The sequence below is a fragment of the Cuculus canorus genome, chromosome 24 (assembly GCF_017976375.1).
Source record: "Cuculus canorus isolate bCucCan1 chromosome 24, bCucCan1.pri, whole genome shotgun sequence".
NCBI classification, from domain to species: domain Eukaryota; kingdom Metazoa; phylum Chordata; class Aves; order Cuculiformes; family Cuculidae; genus Cuculus; species Cuculus canorus.
This window is the reverse complement of record NC_071424.1, coordinates 4,536,837-4,551,072: the sequence shown is the minus strand read 5'-3', so window position 1 is coordinate 4,551,072 and position 14,236 is coordinate 4,536,837. Positions and strand designations below refer to the sequence as shown.

Genomic DNA, 14,236 nt, shown 5'->3' with positions numbered 1-14,236 from the left:
CCTTCTTGTGGGAAAGTGCACTTCCAGGTGTGACTGCAGCTCTGCGGTGTTATGTGATAGTATGGCCAGGAGCGAGTCTGAACTTGTCCAGGCTCACACTGCCTACATAAGAAACTCCTTTGGAAAACCCTCTGTGCTACTGGTTTGAAAACTGGGATTGTTCAAGTTGGGCAGTTGATGTTGAATGAGTCTCTGCTGAAATACCTAGTTGGAGTCTTCCTAACACAGGTATGGTTGCGAGTCCCTGGATGGATGATACCAGGGCGGATGGGATTTCCCAAAACCACTTGCACAACACAAGTTCTTAAGCATCAGCCTGGCCTTGACTGGTTTGCAGCAATAGGGATTAGTGTAGATGTAAGAGCAGAGCAAACTTTGCACGGAATGCATTTCATATTTTTATTGACATGGCCTTTTTCATGAAAGTCATTAGATATCTCTAAAGCTGGTATGGAAACTGTTTTGTGACAAAGGAGTTTTAGATAATTGCAGAGTATCCCAACTTCGAGGGTGAGCGGCTGCAGTGGAAGGCTTGAAGCTTCTTTTATTCTGTGAGAAAGTGAATTAATTTGGTTTGAGGCAGCTAGTGGTGCTGGATTTAAAATCCATATTTCAACATAGTTGGCTGTGAAGGGATTCCTAATTTGGAAGACTTAATGTATGTATATTTCAGTAATTTACATGTAATACTTTACGTTCTCTTTTTAGCTTTTGTTTAGAAAGCTGAATTTTTATTAGTCTTGTAGGCGTGATATTTAATTGAAATGTGTCAGGTAATGCAAGTAATTGTGTGTGGGGAAAAAAAAGATTTTGTTGCAAACCCTAGCCTTTTTTGATCTAGCTTTCTGGTGAAAAAGGTCTTTTTAAGGTCATTGTTTATAAGGCAGTCAAATGTCTTCTGGGGGCCCTTGATGTTTTTCATATGCTTAGAAGAATTTGTAGCTGTATCGGGGGGTTAACTAGTACAATAATGACATTTTCCATGAGAATATTTTGAGTTTCTCTGGAAATACTGCAGAATTCTACCATAAACGCCTTTTCTGTATTGTGTGAGGTGCAGGGCATTTCTGTGTGAGTGAAGCAGGGATTAGCTAGTGGTGAGATCAACTTCTACAGCAGAGATGAAGTCTTTGAGTAGGAAATGTATCGAAGGCTTTTGTGCAAGTGCTTTATTGGTCTTGGAGAACAGACAGAACCTTGGCTTCTAACAAAATTAAAATTAGCTTACAAATGCACATTTTTATCCCTCTGGGTGGGCTGTTTAAATTGTTTATATCAAAAGAAGCACCTGTATTGCCCAGAAGTGGATGTGCTTGATTGGAAGGCTAAAGACATGTTTTGGCTAATAGGTTTTATTTTAATTGCTTTTACTCTGACTGTGTAAGTGTTTAATTTTTGCTTTCTAGTGAATATGATGGGATGCTACTTTAAAACTCTGATTTGTGGATGAAAGCGTACCTATTTATACCTGATATTAGTGCTGGAGTGTAGGTATGATTCGGACAAATACTTCAAGCATATTTAGGTGAGACATCAGGACATGCAGGATTTAGCCTAGCAGACTTGCATCAACAGGATTCAGTGATACATGATGCGTGTGCCATGATGGGTAACACTGGTCGTCGCTTTTAACCTTGCAGCGGTGTGCAGAGCTATCATTAAAAAACACACGCAAATGTCCTCCGTTAACAGATTTTTTGACTCCTTTTCAAAAGAAGCTCTCCAGGTGCGTGTCAGGAAAAACTTGGGTTTGAAATGCTCCCTCTCAGCTTGGATGCAGACAGGTTTCCACGTGTTGGCCAGAGGATAGTGCCGGTGCGCAGGCAAGCTGTTTCGCCTCCGTGCCCTCGGCTGCCCTGCACTCGTTGTGTTTAGAGGGTTTGCACGTACAACCTACCCAGTCATCCTATGATAATTTTTCAGTCTTCACATAGTTGGGTGTTGCATTTCAAAGACCTATGGAAAAAAGCATCTATAGAAGGCAGATACAAGGACGGGCAAAGTCAGGCTGCGCAGCCGTGAAGTCTTTAGGCATTGCCTGTCAGGGTATGAATATTGAGGTGGCACATGGGGCCTAAATATTTGCTACATGGTTCTATCAAAAGCTAGTTGTACCGATTACAGTGGCTCCACGTGATTGGTCTGGTAGAGGGGTTCACTGCAGCTAATTGCTGCCCTTAAATACTAGTGGCTTTATTCCAGCCCTTCCTTAAACACCAGCAACCCCCCAAGAGTTTAGTGCATCTCTTGAATCAAAACACTGGTTTTATATCATTCTTTGGATGCATCTCTCTTATTACTGATCAAACAATCCTGATTACAGACCTCACATGGTGTTAGGTTGGTATTTGTCGTGGGGAGAAAGTCTGTTCTTGTCTGCTCTTATACCAAGATCTCTTATCTAGTTTTTGTTTAGAAATCCTGACTGAAGTGTGAACAAGTTAATTTGGTTTCCTCTGCTGTTTGAAGGCAACTTTTTTGGTGATGTCCAGTAAACTAATCAACTGCTGTTGGAGAACTCCATCGGATTTTCAACAGTTGTTCTGTCTTGTGACGTTTACTGAGTTTTTCCGCTCTTTCTCCATGTGTGAGAAGTCAAAGGGAAGTTGTAGGATAAAACAACAAATGGTAGGATTTTCTCTTTCCCTGAACTAATGAATATAACCCCTTCTTTCATGTAGCTATTGGCATCATTTAGTTTGCCGCAAAGATTACTGTGCCATCGCTTGTGGGGAGTTGTGTGTGTGCTTTACCTTAGGGGAATTCCAATGTCGGCATTTTGTCTGCTCTTTGCCTCAGTCTGTGGGGCTCCTGTGACTTCTGAGGAGAACTTCTGCACTGTGCTGTGTAATTAGTTTAGATACTGCTTTCCTTTTGAGAGACCAGTGGGGGAAATCCTTGTGTTGTGGAGGGGCAGGACACCTGAGACCTGATCTTTCAGTACAATCCTTCTTCCCAGGAAACTGGGTTACTTCAGTACTCATTCAGTCATCTGCTAGGAAGTGGTAGTGGCAGCTAACATATTAATTTGCTTCTCTTCATTCTTTATCAGGTGATAAAAACAAAGCAGTCATGTTTTTTATGTTTCAGTGCCGAGGAAGCTTTTTAAGTAACCGTGGTCTTCATGCAACTCTGATCAGATTAACATTTGTGGGTGGAGACTGGTTGAACAGAATGTGGTGAGAAGCACTTGGTTTAAAACATCGATTGGGTTTTGATAAAATTTAGCAGGGAAGATGAGGATTTGAACTCGATGGCATTCTTGCTCTGAAACATTTGATGAACTGCTGTCCTTACAAGCACAACGGATACCATAGAAACAGGTCTAGTAGTTCTTGATGTCCTGTGGCCAATATGTCATGACACCCTGGCAGCCTGAGGTGAGCTCTGGCTGCCACGAAGCATTGGATCATTCATACCCTGTGGTTCTTGAACTGTTTAATCTGTTGTGGTTAACTTAAAGCACAGTGGATGTCATCTTAGTACTTGAACTCTTATAGATGCATCTCTGTCCACAACTGCCCCTGATGCTACTCAAAATAACAATTAAACAGTTACAAATAGTTTTCTTGGACAGCTTTTATCTAGCGGGTAGAAACCCCACACACCTCTTCTCCAGAATAACTTGGATATTTGATTATTTTGAATTAAATCTAGGCTTTATTGTATTTTTAACTATGGCACATACTGTAGTTGTGCTGTGCTCCATGTTAGAAAACATTTACAAATTGGGTGCATGTGAAATGGAAGTGTGGGCAGACAACTGTAGCAGGAGGAATTGGGTACACTGTAATTTTAGTCCAGCTGGACTGCCTGACATGCCTGAACTTGTTCTCAGACAGTTTCTGTAGCTTAATCCCCTTTCACTTTAATGCAGACAGTTATAGGTTGGTGAAATAGTTTATACCTAGGAATTAGCAGTTACAGAGTCTTTTTGCGTTCCGGCACCTCTTCGTTTCTTTCCACTGGGAAGAAGCCTTGTCTGTTTTCAGTGGAAGGGAGCAGAGCACAGCTCCTGCTGGGACATTCTCCGAATATTTCCCCCTAGCCTGAAGCTCCTGGCCACCTGCTTCGGGAGGGCTCAGCTGCTGGGGGGGCTCTGCGGATTGGTGCCGTGTTGGAGTATTGATTCTGTCCTCATTTGCTGTTGTTTGCAGGGTACAGTGCTTGGCCCAGTGCAGGCACCACCGTAACGGATAAACTGCTGGGGTGCGGGTGTGGGTAAAAGCCTGCTAAAGGAAAATGATTTTCTTCGGTGGTTTGGGGGACGCACTGAAACTTGTGTGCCTCTGCTGTGGCCTCTCAGTTTCTTTCCTCGTGCACACAGTATTGCTTCTGGTCGCCATAGCTTTTTGTTGCCTTCCTGGAACTTCCAGCTTGTATCTGGAACTGACTGTTTTCAGCTAAGACAATGATATGTTTTTCTGTGGCTTCACGTGAGAAAATACAGGAGCTTTGAATTAGCCAGCTCTTTTTCTTCCCCTCTTCAACTGTGTAAATTCAGCTTAAAGTTTTCAGACTCCCTGAGAGGTCCTTTTGGATCATCTTGCATCTTGTAAGGTAGTTTCCCAACCTCAGAGTTTAACATAAGAGCGGTCAAGAATGAAGAAATTTGATACCCAAATTTTGCTTTCTGAAACGATGTTGAAAGCTGTTTGCTGATTAAAATTCCAGCCCTTCAAAACATCTTGAGACTTTCCACTTAATTGCCACGTGTTATCTCTATTGAAAAAGTTTGAATTGAAAACTCCAGGTACGAGTGCTTCCCTGTGGTGCAATGAGTGTGTCTCTTCCCACACCCCTTCAGCGCTCTCTGAGGTGTCTCCCTCTTCAGGAGCAGAGCTGTGGGAGATGTCCTAGCTCATGGTGTCAGCAATCCAGTTCCCCAACAGCTGGAGCAGATCAAATCCAGGCAAATCCTGGAGACTGAGGTAAAACGGGTGGACTCGGAATTGCCTCATTTGGATATCCTCCGTGTACATTTTTAGTCTCCCACCTGTATCATGTAGAGATGTTCCATTATTTAGGAGTGATAAATCACCCTTCTGCCACACTGTTTCTCTTGCATCTTTATTTCTGTTTTTAACAATAGACATCTTATGAGGTATTATGGTGCCTGGTGCAGGAATATTTCATTTGGAGAATGAGAGAAAGGTCCGTACAGGTTGCATATTCAGTTACAGCAAGAGTACAAGGTGTTCCGTCTAGCGTGATGTTCTTGAGGTTTATTGTACTTTCATACCGCTGCTCAGTTTTCTCATTGCCAGATTCCAGGAGAATGACACCCAAGTTGCTTTTCTCATAACATAATAGTGCACCGTGTGTGACTACTGAGGCCATACCAAACATACATTGCAGCTTGGACACTTGCCTGGCTTTTTTCCACCTCCAGAGAGGGAGGAAAATGTACCTTGGCGTTTACTTCATTACAGTTGCGCTGCACAATGAAGCAGCAGAGCCCATTTGTCAAAGTGCTTTCTACTTGACTTAATAAATGTCCTCTCCTTACTGCCTGCGTATTATCTGCATCCTGGGTGAAACAATAAATTGAAGGCCAGCTCAGTACTGTGCTGTGAAGGCTGGCCTTTGCTTTTTTGGCCAGCTGAGGAGGATCGGACCACTGGACCCTTTCACCCTGTAGGTGATGGGTGGTGTGGCCACAGTGGCGGGCAGGGGCAAAGAGCAAACTTTGTGTGCTGGATTTTGAGCTTATGCTTTGCTTTGGATTTTTGCTCTCAAAATTTTTCTTTAAAAAAAAAAAATTAATAATCTTCAGCTCTTACGTCAAAGAATTTGACAATAAGTGAAAACTTAGATTCCTGTAACATCTGTAGTTTAAATTTTCAAGTTGTGACTTTCTACTGTAAATGTTATTTTAGAGTGGAGTTCTTAGGCGTCGCATACATAACACAGCCACCCTGCACATCATAAGGGCTTTTTTTTCCCCCTCGAGTTTGGATCTTTAAGCTGCTGGATTGAAAACAAAACCAAAATACCAATCCTTGTGTCAGCCTTGGTTGGTGGGAGAGCAGTGTGGGAGGGTTGCAGCTGCTGAATGGGAGACTGTTCCTGCAGTTCTCTTTCCTTCTACCTGTTGTGAGAATATATCTTTGGCAGGGCTCTCGGGTCCCATGTCTCCTGTGTTAGAACAACCTGTTTGTATTGCTTTCCTTCCAAGATGCTTCACTTGTGTATGTTGAAAGCATCATGTGCTTTATGGGTAACAGCAGCATTAGATGCTGTGCACGTGCCCTGCTTTGTGCAAGGCCGTGGTGAGTAAGCATCAGGGCATTGGTTTCTTCGTTTTCCTAAAAAAAGAATCTAATTAAAAGCTATTCCCAGTTACCTGTATATTGTTTTTGTTTGCATAACAGTCAGGTTGTATAAGGAGTTTATGAATTGATTTGGTAGAGTTTCTTTGATTTCTTTGAATCCTGCGTGGTGACCTAGTTAATTGGGAGTAATTACTGTCTAAATCTATTGGTTTAACATAACAAAAGGCTGTCTGGGAAACAAAAAAAGAAACCGGGAAGGGAAAGAATGGCTTGAGATAAACCACCTTCTTGCAAACACTTAAGAGTTGTTAAGGGACATCTCCAGAGCTATTAGCAGAGGAGGCTTTAACTTCACTATTGTAATTTAGCTCCTGAGGCTTGAAACGAAGCGCAGAGCAAAAGCATTGATCTGAAAAGCAGCACTTTCTCTGAGTTCTGTGTGTAGTGTTTTGTTGAAGCACTTGACACGTCAGAGTCAAGGGATGCCCATAGTTAGAATGGATTTGGTTGCTATAAGGTTATATGAAGCTATAACCTTTATTTGCTGCCTTCCTCTCTCTCCCTTTCCAGAATCTTGCTTTTAGGAGTAAGATCGAGCACTGTTTTGATTTTTAAGCAGACTCACCTGGTGGCTGGAGGGGCTGCTGATGGCAGGCTCTTTTCAGGAGTTTGAGGCTGAATCCTGCCAGACCTGCTCTGTAAGTACAGTAGCTACAGACTGCTGCAGTCCAGGATGCTCTAAAAATGGAAAAAAAATGCGTAATTCGGCAAAGGTAAGGAGGGCCTGACACCTGAAGGGCTGTTTTAAGAAAGAGATGTGTGGCCATCCTTGTAATTAGGGCAGATCAGTCAGGTAAATTGCACTCAGTGGGTTTGCCATGCTCATCTGTGTTTGAGGTGTTTGGTTTGTAATGGTAACTTACATGACAGAGAATAAAGTATATATACACTTTGTGTATATATAAAAACTAGCTCAAATTTTAGGGCCTAAAGTGTGTTTGACCTTGAAACCATTTCTCGTTAATGCTTGTGTTTGTAAACCCCGCTGCTGTTGTGCCTGCAGCAGAAAGGCAGAGCAGTAGGGTGCACTCCTTAGTCTCAAATGCCTGCGAATAATTAGGTTGCAGATAGTTTGCCTCTGCACATGGCACTCATTTTCTGCAAGCAAAGTACTGATATTAGGGTGTTAGGGGTCAGGAAGGAGGGAGAGCACCATCTCTTGCAAAGGGTGGAAGCAAAACTAGCAGGGAGAGGTTGCTGGTTATGTAAGCAGAGAACATGATTAAAATGTGAGTGCTGAGTGTCTCTCTCGTGGCAGTGTGGAGCTGTATGGCCTCTCGGTGGTTCTTAGGGTTGTCTGTGTCAAAGAACTTGAACTTCAGTCAGATTTGCTTTGTCATCCTGACTTTGGTTCTTGCCACTTTCAATTTCTCTTCTGTTTCTGGAAGCTTCTTTTTATTTCCCTAGTGGGAAGGCCAAGACACGTCTAAACACACAAAAGGGCTCACCCCAAACAAAACCCTCTGCACATTGATCAAAATGTGGGAGTAGGAGGGTTGGTTTGGGAATATCTGATCACAAAAGGGTGGCAGATTTGTTTATCAGCATGTGTTCTTCTGTAGTTAGTTTTTAACTAAATGCTGCCTAGGACTGGGGTTGTTTCCTAATGGCAAAGCAAGCAATGAAATATGACACACAGAGGGGAAGAGAGTTGGCAGAGAGCCTATGTGCACAAATAGCCCACTACCTTTTGAAGCGTATTTACAGCCAAGCAAACAAAAAACCATGCAGACTGCCTTGCAATGAATTACAGTAGAAACCATCCCTTGGAACTTTTATTTTTCCCTTTCAATGTCAGTAAAACATCTCTACTAGTGATTTCAGAGTCCTATCTCACAAGGTGATGTAGTATGTTTAAAAATATGTTCATGTAGTAGTGGCTCTTCCCTAAGAGCTCTGTTGCTGTCTTTTGTAGCTCTTAGAATACCTTTTACCTTGAGTTGCTGTAATACAGGAAGAAATCCTCGTGAAAACTAAACTCCAGATCATGGTGTTTGCTGGTTGAGCGAACAGGAGTCTCTTGGCACAGCCCCATTGTGAGTTATGTAAATCTTGTGCAGTGTATAAGCAACAGGCGGTTGGTGACGTAAAACTGAGCATTTGTCTCTATTTATTGGCTAACGTGACATGTAGCCTTCCTGTAGCATTTGACTGAGCTGGCTGTATTAAATATAGCCCTGACACTCCTAAGTAGAAAATGCCTCGAGCCGAATAATGGTTTCTGGTCTGGAATTCATTGTTCTAAATGTGGAAATCCTGCACGGTGGCTCTTTTGTCTCCCCTTCGTATCAAAGTCCATCTGTGTTGATGGCAAAAGGTCTTGCTGCAGGGCTCGGTTGGCCGGATTTGCCCATCGATCTCGGTGACCATGTTGTGCACGACATTCCTCCGGTGCCTCCTCGTGCACCAGCCGCACTTGGGGAGACTTAGCGGGCTATCACCAACTCCTGCCGTTAGCGCAGCATGATTATCTTCTGTCATTCCTGATGGATTACCAAACTGATACATCTGTTGTTGCGGTCCTGCGGGTGGCTGGCCGATCCGCCTAATGCTGCTCTTGCCCCCTCTGACCCAAGCTCCAGTGCTGTCAGCTCGTGCAGTCTGGGTTCGCTGTGTTTGCCGTGAGGAGAAAGCAGTGATACTTCTCCCTTGCATTCTTATTTTATCCAGAATGTCTGGTTTTATTTTCTTTCCCCTTGAACACTGTTGGACTTGAACAGGAGGCAGTTTCTTTGCTCACTGTTTCGAGCATCTTTCCAGCTGGCAAGCAGTCCCAAAAGCCCTATGTTTGCTCTTTCTCAGGGTCATGCTGCAAATGTTTCTCTTGCTTTCACCTTGGCTTTCTGGCTCTGGTTTAGACACATGACACTGCACACAATACAAACCCTCAATATATCATTGCGCCTGTGTGGTGCAGCTTCTGACTGGCCTTCTGCAACGCTTTGTTTTAGGGAGTGGTTCCCAGTTCTTGAAGGTTTTTGGTTTTCTTTTCTGTCCTGCTCAAAAAAGCAATGCTGAATTTTGTAATCACGAATAAGAAACTGCCCTTGCACATGGTGAGATTTTACTTGTCTCCATACTCACAGCTCCTACTCACACCATGTAAATTAGGGCCACAACCTCGCAGGCATGCGTAAACAGGGGAATTACATGACTTGCCAAACACTTACATAATGACTTAATAGTATATCGTGGAATGGCAGCTCCTGCTCATGAATCCTCTTCCTGTTTGACTGCCCCACCTCTTTTTCAGATTAATTAGCGTATTTGTTTCAGCTACACCACCAGTCAGGAATCAATAGCATTTGTGACTTTCTAAACATCATTAATGTATCACAGTCTTCCATTGTCATTTGTATTTATTTGCTAACAACTTCTGAATCGGGTGGTTTCTGTCTTCTTTTGAGTTGTGACTCTCCGGAGTGGAGCAGGTACTTTAATGATTGATAAATAGTCTTAGAGTACTCGTGGATACACGTCTGTTTCAAAAGCACCAAGGATTGAGCTATTATCTGTGTCTGCTGATGCCCGTTGGCCCTGATAGTTATTCTTAAGAGCATTCTTTAGTTTATCTTGTGCTCCTTTTAGACCTTTTGTGCCAAAACAAAACGAAGAGGTGCAGTCCTTTTGCAATTAGCTCTAGAAACAAGGCTGGTGTAAGGAACCTGTTGTTTACACGCTGTTGTGTAGTGCTTCTCTCTACCTGTGGATCTTCCAGCGAACTTCATAAGGAGCTAATGCAGTAGAGGTCTGAGACTCATCAGTTCCAAGATTACCAGTGAAAATCAGCAGCAGAGTAGAAAAGTGGTGTGAAATAGTGTCCCTGACAAGTGAAATGCTGTATTTTGAGCTCTGTTATCTTGGAGGATCCCTGTGTGAGAGAGATAAAAGCTTCAAAGAAAAATGTGAGCAGCAGAGCTAATATGGTCTGGATAATGTTTTTGCGTAGCTGTACAGGATGACATATGAAAACCTATGGAAAGGACCTGGCCTACCTGTACTTCTGGCTGTAAACTGCCCTTTTTGCTTTCTAGGAATCTACAAGCCGCCATTGGAGCCTACTATGATTTCGAGAGTCCAAATATCAACGTGCCCTCCATGTCCTTTGTTGAAGATGTCACCATAGGGGAAGGAGAGTCCATCCCTCCTGATACCCAGTTTACAAAAACATGGAGGATACAAAACACAGGTGAGTCTTTTAGACGGTAGCAAAACCCAGGTAGCGTGTATGTGATAGGATGGTGGATGTAATGGAAGAGATGCTGGCTTCAGGTAGGAGCTTTGTGTGTGTGGAACCTGGAATAGAACCACCCTGTTGCTGAAGGAGGTAGCCTGCTAATCTACGCGTATTCCTCGTTTTACCTCAGCGCACGCATTTTGTGGCTGGATGCACAGCTTGGTCGGTTCACTGGTCCTTCTTCCCTGTGCCACCATGCAAACAAAAACTCTAGGAAACTGCTAGATAAAAGAATTGAAAATAGAAGTTGCATTTTTGGCTGGTATTTTTTTTTTTAGTGGAAGTAGTTAGATCTAAAAATAGATTGAGATCTTTGTCAGAATTGCTTTTTCATGCTTTGGGAGGATGCAAGACTGGAGAGACCACATTCCAGTACGAAATAAGTCAAAACAGTGACTGGAATCCAGGAAGTGAGACTGGGCAAGATGCATTCTCGGTGCTTGATCTGTTAGGATGTAGTCAGAGAGAAAAGTGAGATCCATGGATACAAGTTGGAGTAAATACCTTGTCTTAAGTGTTGCAAATGACAGGACGTTGCGTGAGTGTTCAAGCTGCGTGTCTGAATTTAATTGAGCTGCTTGCACTTCTATGCAGAAGAATGATAGCACAACCGGGTGTATCACCATGAATCATAGTGAGTAAAGTTCATCTGTGTTATTATTTCTGTTTGTCAATAACTGCAGTACTGGAATGCTGTGCAGGTTTATGCTGAAAATCAAAGTATAACAGACTGAAAGCATACTAAAAGTCTAGAAGTATGTAATCCAGACAGGAGAGGCAAGAGGAGGGTGGTTGTGTGTGTTTTAAGATGCTAATTTAGAGAGACGTGTTCTAGAGAAAGGGTTTAATTATTCAGTTTACTTTTTCTGCCTCCGTTTGTTTGACCTAGTACAATGGAAGGGCGAGATGTATCGCTTGCTTAAACTCCAGTAATGTGAAAAATTGACTTGCAATTTTTTTTATGACTGTCTACAATACAAGTCTTACAAATGTAGTAAGCTTGACAGATCTCGTTTCTCCACTATTAGTAACTTAATTTGTGTGTGTTCTGACTACACCCCTGTCTTGCTCCTTCCAGACTCTTTCCTCTCTTGCTCTTCTGATGTACTCTTTCCTGCATGCAAATTCAGCCTGAATTTAACATCCTGGTTCAAGCAGTGTTTCATTGTTCTTGGAATGTTTGACCTCCTGAAATCCATGGGTCCTCTCAAATGAGGAAAGGTAGTTAATCTTGACTTGTGAGTTCCTGGCGAGGCCTACGTTTGTTCTGGCTGCTGTGTGGGTTAAAGATTGGCTTCTTGAAAAGTACATCTGTACTCTGAAAGTGGTGCTGGAGGCCAGATCTTGTTAAAACCACGCTGTTCAGGCACGTGTTACAGTTACGACTGCAGTTTAAGGAGGACTGTAGCATTGAAAACCATTTCATGGTTTAATTGAGGTATAATATCAAAGGACTATAGTGATTCCAGATTAATATCTGCTTGTTAGGTTGGTAACTGAAGTAAAGCCAAAGTTTTAACAGCTCTGCAGGAACCCTTGATTAAATAACTTTAGTTCTAGAACACGAAATACTTGAGGCATGTGTCATCGGAGCATTTAGTGTCTGACAAGCATGACAAGCAGAGCTGTGAGAGGTTGTCAGTTCTAAGCGTGCAAGGAGTGAGCTAGATTCTGTCAGGTTTTTATGCCTGTTATTAAAAACAAGTACCCTGTTCTGATGTCTTCCAGGACAGTGCTTGGCTTGTCTGCCAAAAGACCAGTTTGTATAGTAGACCCATTGCTGAAAGAGCAGCAGGATTTAACAGACTTATTTCCTCCTCCCACTCTACCCCCGGCTGCTGCTGGCTCTGCAGGGCAGTTACTACAATTTATCATCTCCTGAGAGATGAGTGTACTGAAATAGAATGACATAATCATCATTTCATTTTATGGCCCTTATCGGTTGCAGCGTTCTAGGCACCTTGCAAGCCTAAAGCCATTAAAACCGATAAAAATCACATAAATTATTTAAACTGAACCATGTTGCTGGGCTGCCAACCTTTTTGGATGAGACTTCATACTCTGCTCCCGTGCGCCACGGTCTGAGGTCAGTTCATCACTCGCCTCCTGTTCCAAAGACCTCCCTACCTCAGCACTGTTCCGACTGTAGTGATACATCCCCCACTCTGAATATCCCACATTGCTTGTTCACGTCGTGCTTTCTCTCTTGGATTGTGAATTCCACAAATAAGGACTTGACTAGACAACCAGTCTCTGTCATGTCTTTGCTAAAGTATCCACAGGGATTAAATTAGCAGGCAAGCTGTTGGGAAGGATGCTCTTTGGGGTAAACTGAGGTCAGATCAGCATCCACTGTTCTCACCTTGGACTAGGCATAGAGTGGTTCCAAGCTGCTTGGTGGGTCAGCTCTTTCTGTCGACCCTACCCAAGCAGGAGGCATTTCTAAAGTCCTGTCACATTATTGGGGAAGCAGCAAAAGAAAATTTTGCTAAACTGTTTTTTTTCACAAGTCTCAGAAACCCTTTTCTCTTTGTCAGTCCTGGTGCTTGTTATCTTTGGCGGGGATGGCTGTGCCTGCGTGCAGGAACTGTTTTCTGTATCTTTGCAGATTGCCAGGTCACGCTGTCAGTCCTGGTGTCTGCAGTCTAAACACTGGTCTCTACCAGTAAATCGTATGTTTGCCATCCTTTCCACCTTTGCGTGAGGCTGAAAGAAGAGTTGGAGCAAGAAGGGAAATAAATCCATTTAGAAAATAGTACTATTATACTAATTATAGTTCAAAGTACTAGTTCCTCCTGAGACTGCTATAACAGAATGAATCCTTGAAAGATGATGTTTCAAGTACTTTGTATTATTAACCTGATTTTGATGTCGCAAAGCTTGGGAGCTACGTGTAGGGAGACAGAAAGAAATGAGAGGGGAAAACCTCACCTAGGTTTGTCCTTCTCTTTGTCTCTAGCATTGGGGAAATACACGTGCGTGTCAATTATCTTGATTTTTATTTAATATTGCAGCTCTTTCACTGTGACTTTGAGAATTTTTCTGTGTAAAGGAGTCCTAGAGATTATTCCAACAGAACTACAAATTGTCCTGCTGGTCTCAGTATGGGCCACTTAAGCCTTGTCTGAAAGCTGTGCTGGTCTTCAGGATCCATTGCTGCTGTATTGTGTGTGTCTTGATATTCCTGTCCAACAATCGCATAACAATTTTAATGAACATCTGTCCTCCAGACAAACACGAACCTTTTTGTGGTGCACTGTCAGTAATTCTTTCTCTTGTTCAATCCCAGGGACGGAGGCTTGGCCCCCAGGGGTTTGCCTGAAGTATGTTGGGGGAGACCAGTTTGGCCACGTCAACATGGTGATGGTCAGGTCCCTGGAGCCCCAGGAGATCGCCGACGTCAGCGTTCAGATGTGCAGCCCCAGCACGGCAGGAATGTATCAGGGACAGTGGCGAATGTGCACCGCCACGGGACTCTATTACGGAGGTGAGTTATCCCTTTTCTGGCACTCCAAGCTCCCCTGCAGGGTGTTCCCACCACAGACAAAGCGACCCCTTGCAAACGCTCTCCCTGTAACCGAATGGCGAGGGCAGAGGTCTGCCAGTGCTGGGGCTAAATATAGAAAATAGAACAGAGAAAACATCAAGTGAGCTGCTTTGTTGT

The 14,236-nt window shown here is 43.2% G+C and overlaps 1 protein-coding gene across 2 annotated transcripts in view; it reads left to right on the top strand.

Annotated features, from left to right (window-relative positions):
• The window catches only part of ILRUN (inflammation and lipid regulator with UBA-like and NBR1-like domains), a 35,494-nt gene that overhangs the window by 5,452 nt on the left and 15,806 nt on the right, over positions 1-14,236 (top strand). For both annotated transcript variants that reach the window (XM_009567329.2, XM_054087417.1), the window contains exons 2-3: positions 10,370-10,524; positions 13,862-14,059. In XM_009567329.2, coding sequence (XP_009565624.1) covers positions 10,370-10,524; positions 13,862-14,059 — 353 coding nt within the window. The remainder of the gene's footprint in view (positions 1-10,369; positions 10,525-13,861; positions 14,060-14,236) is intronic.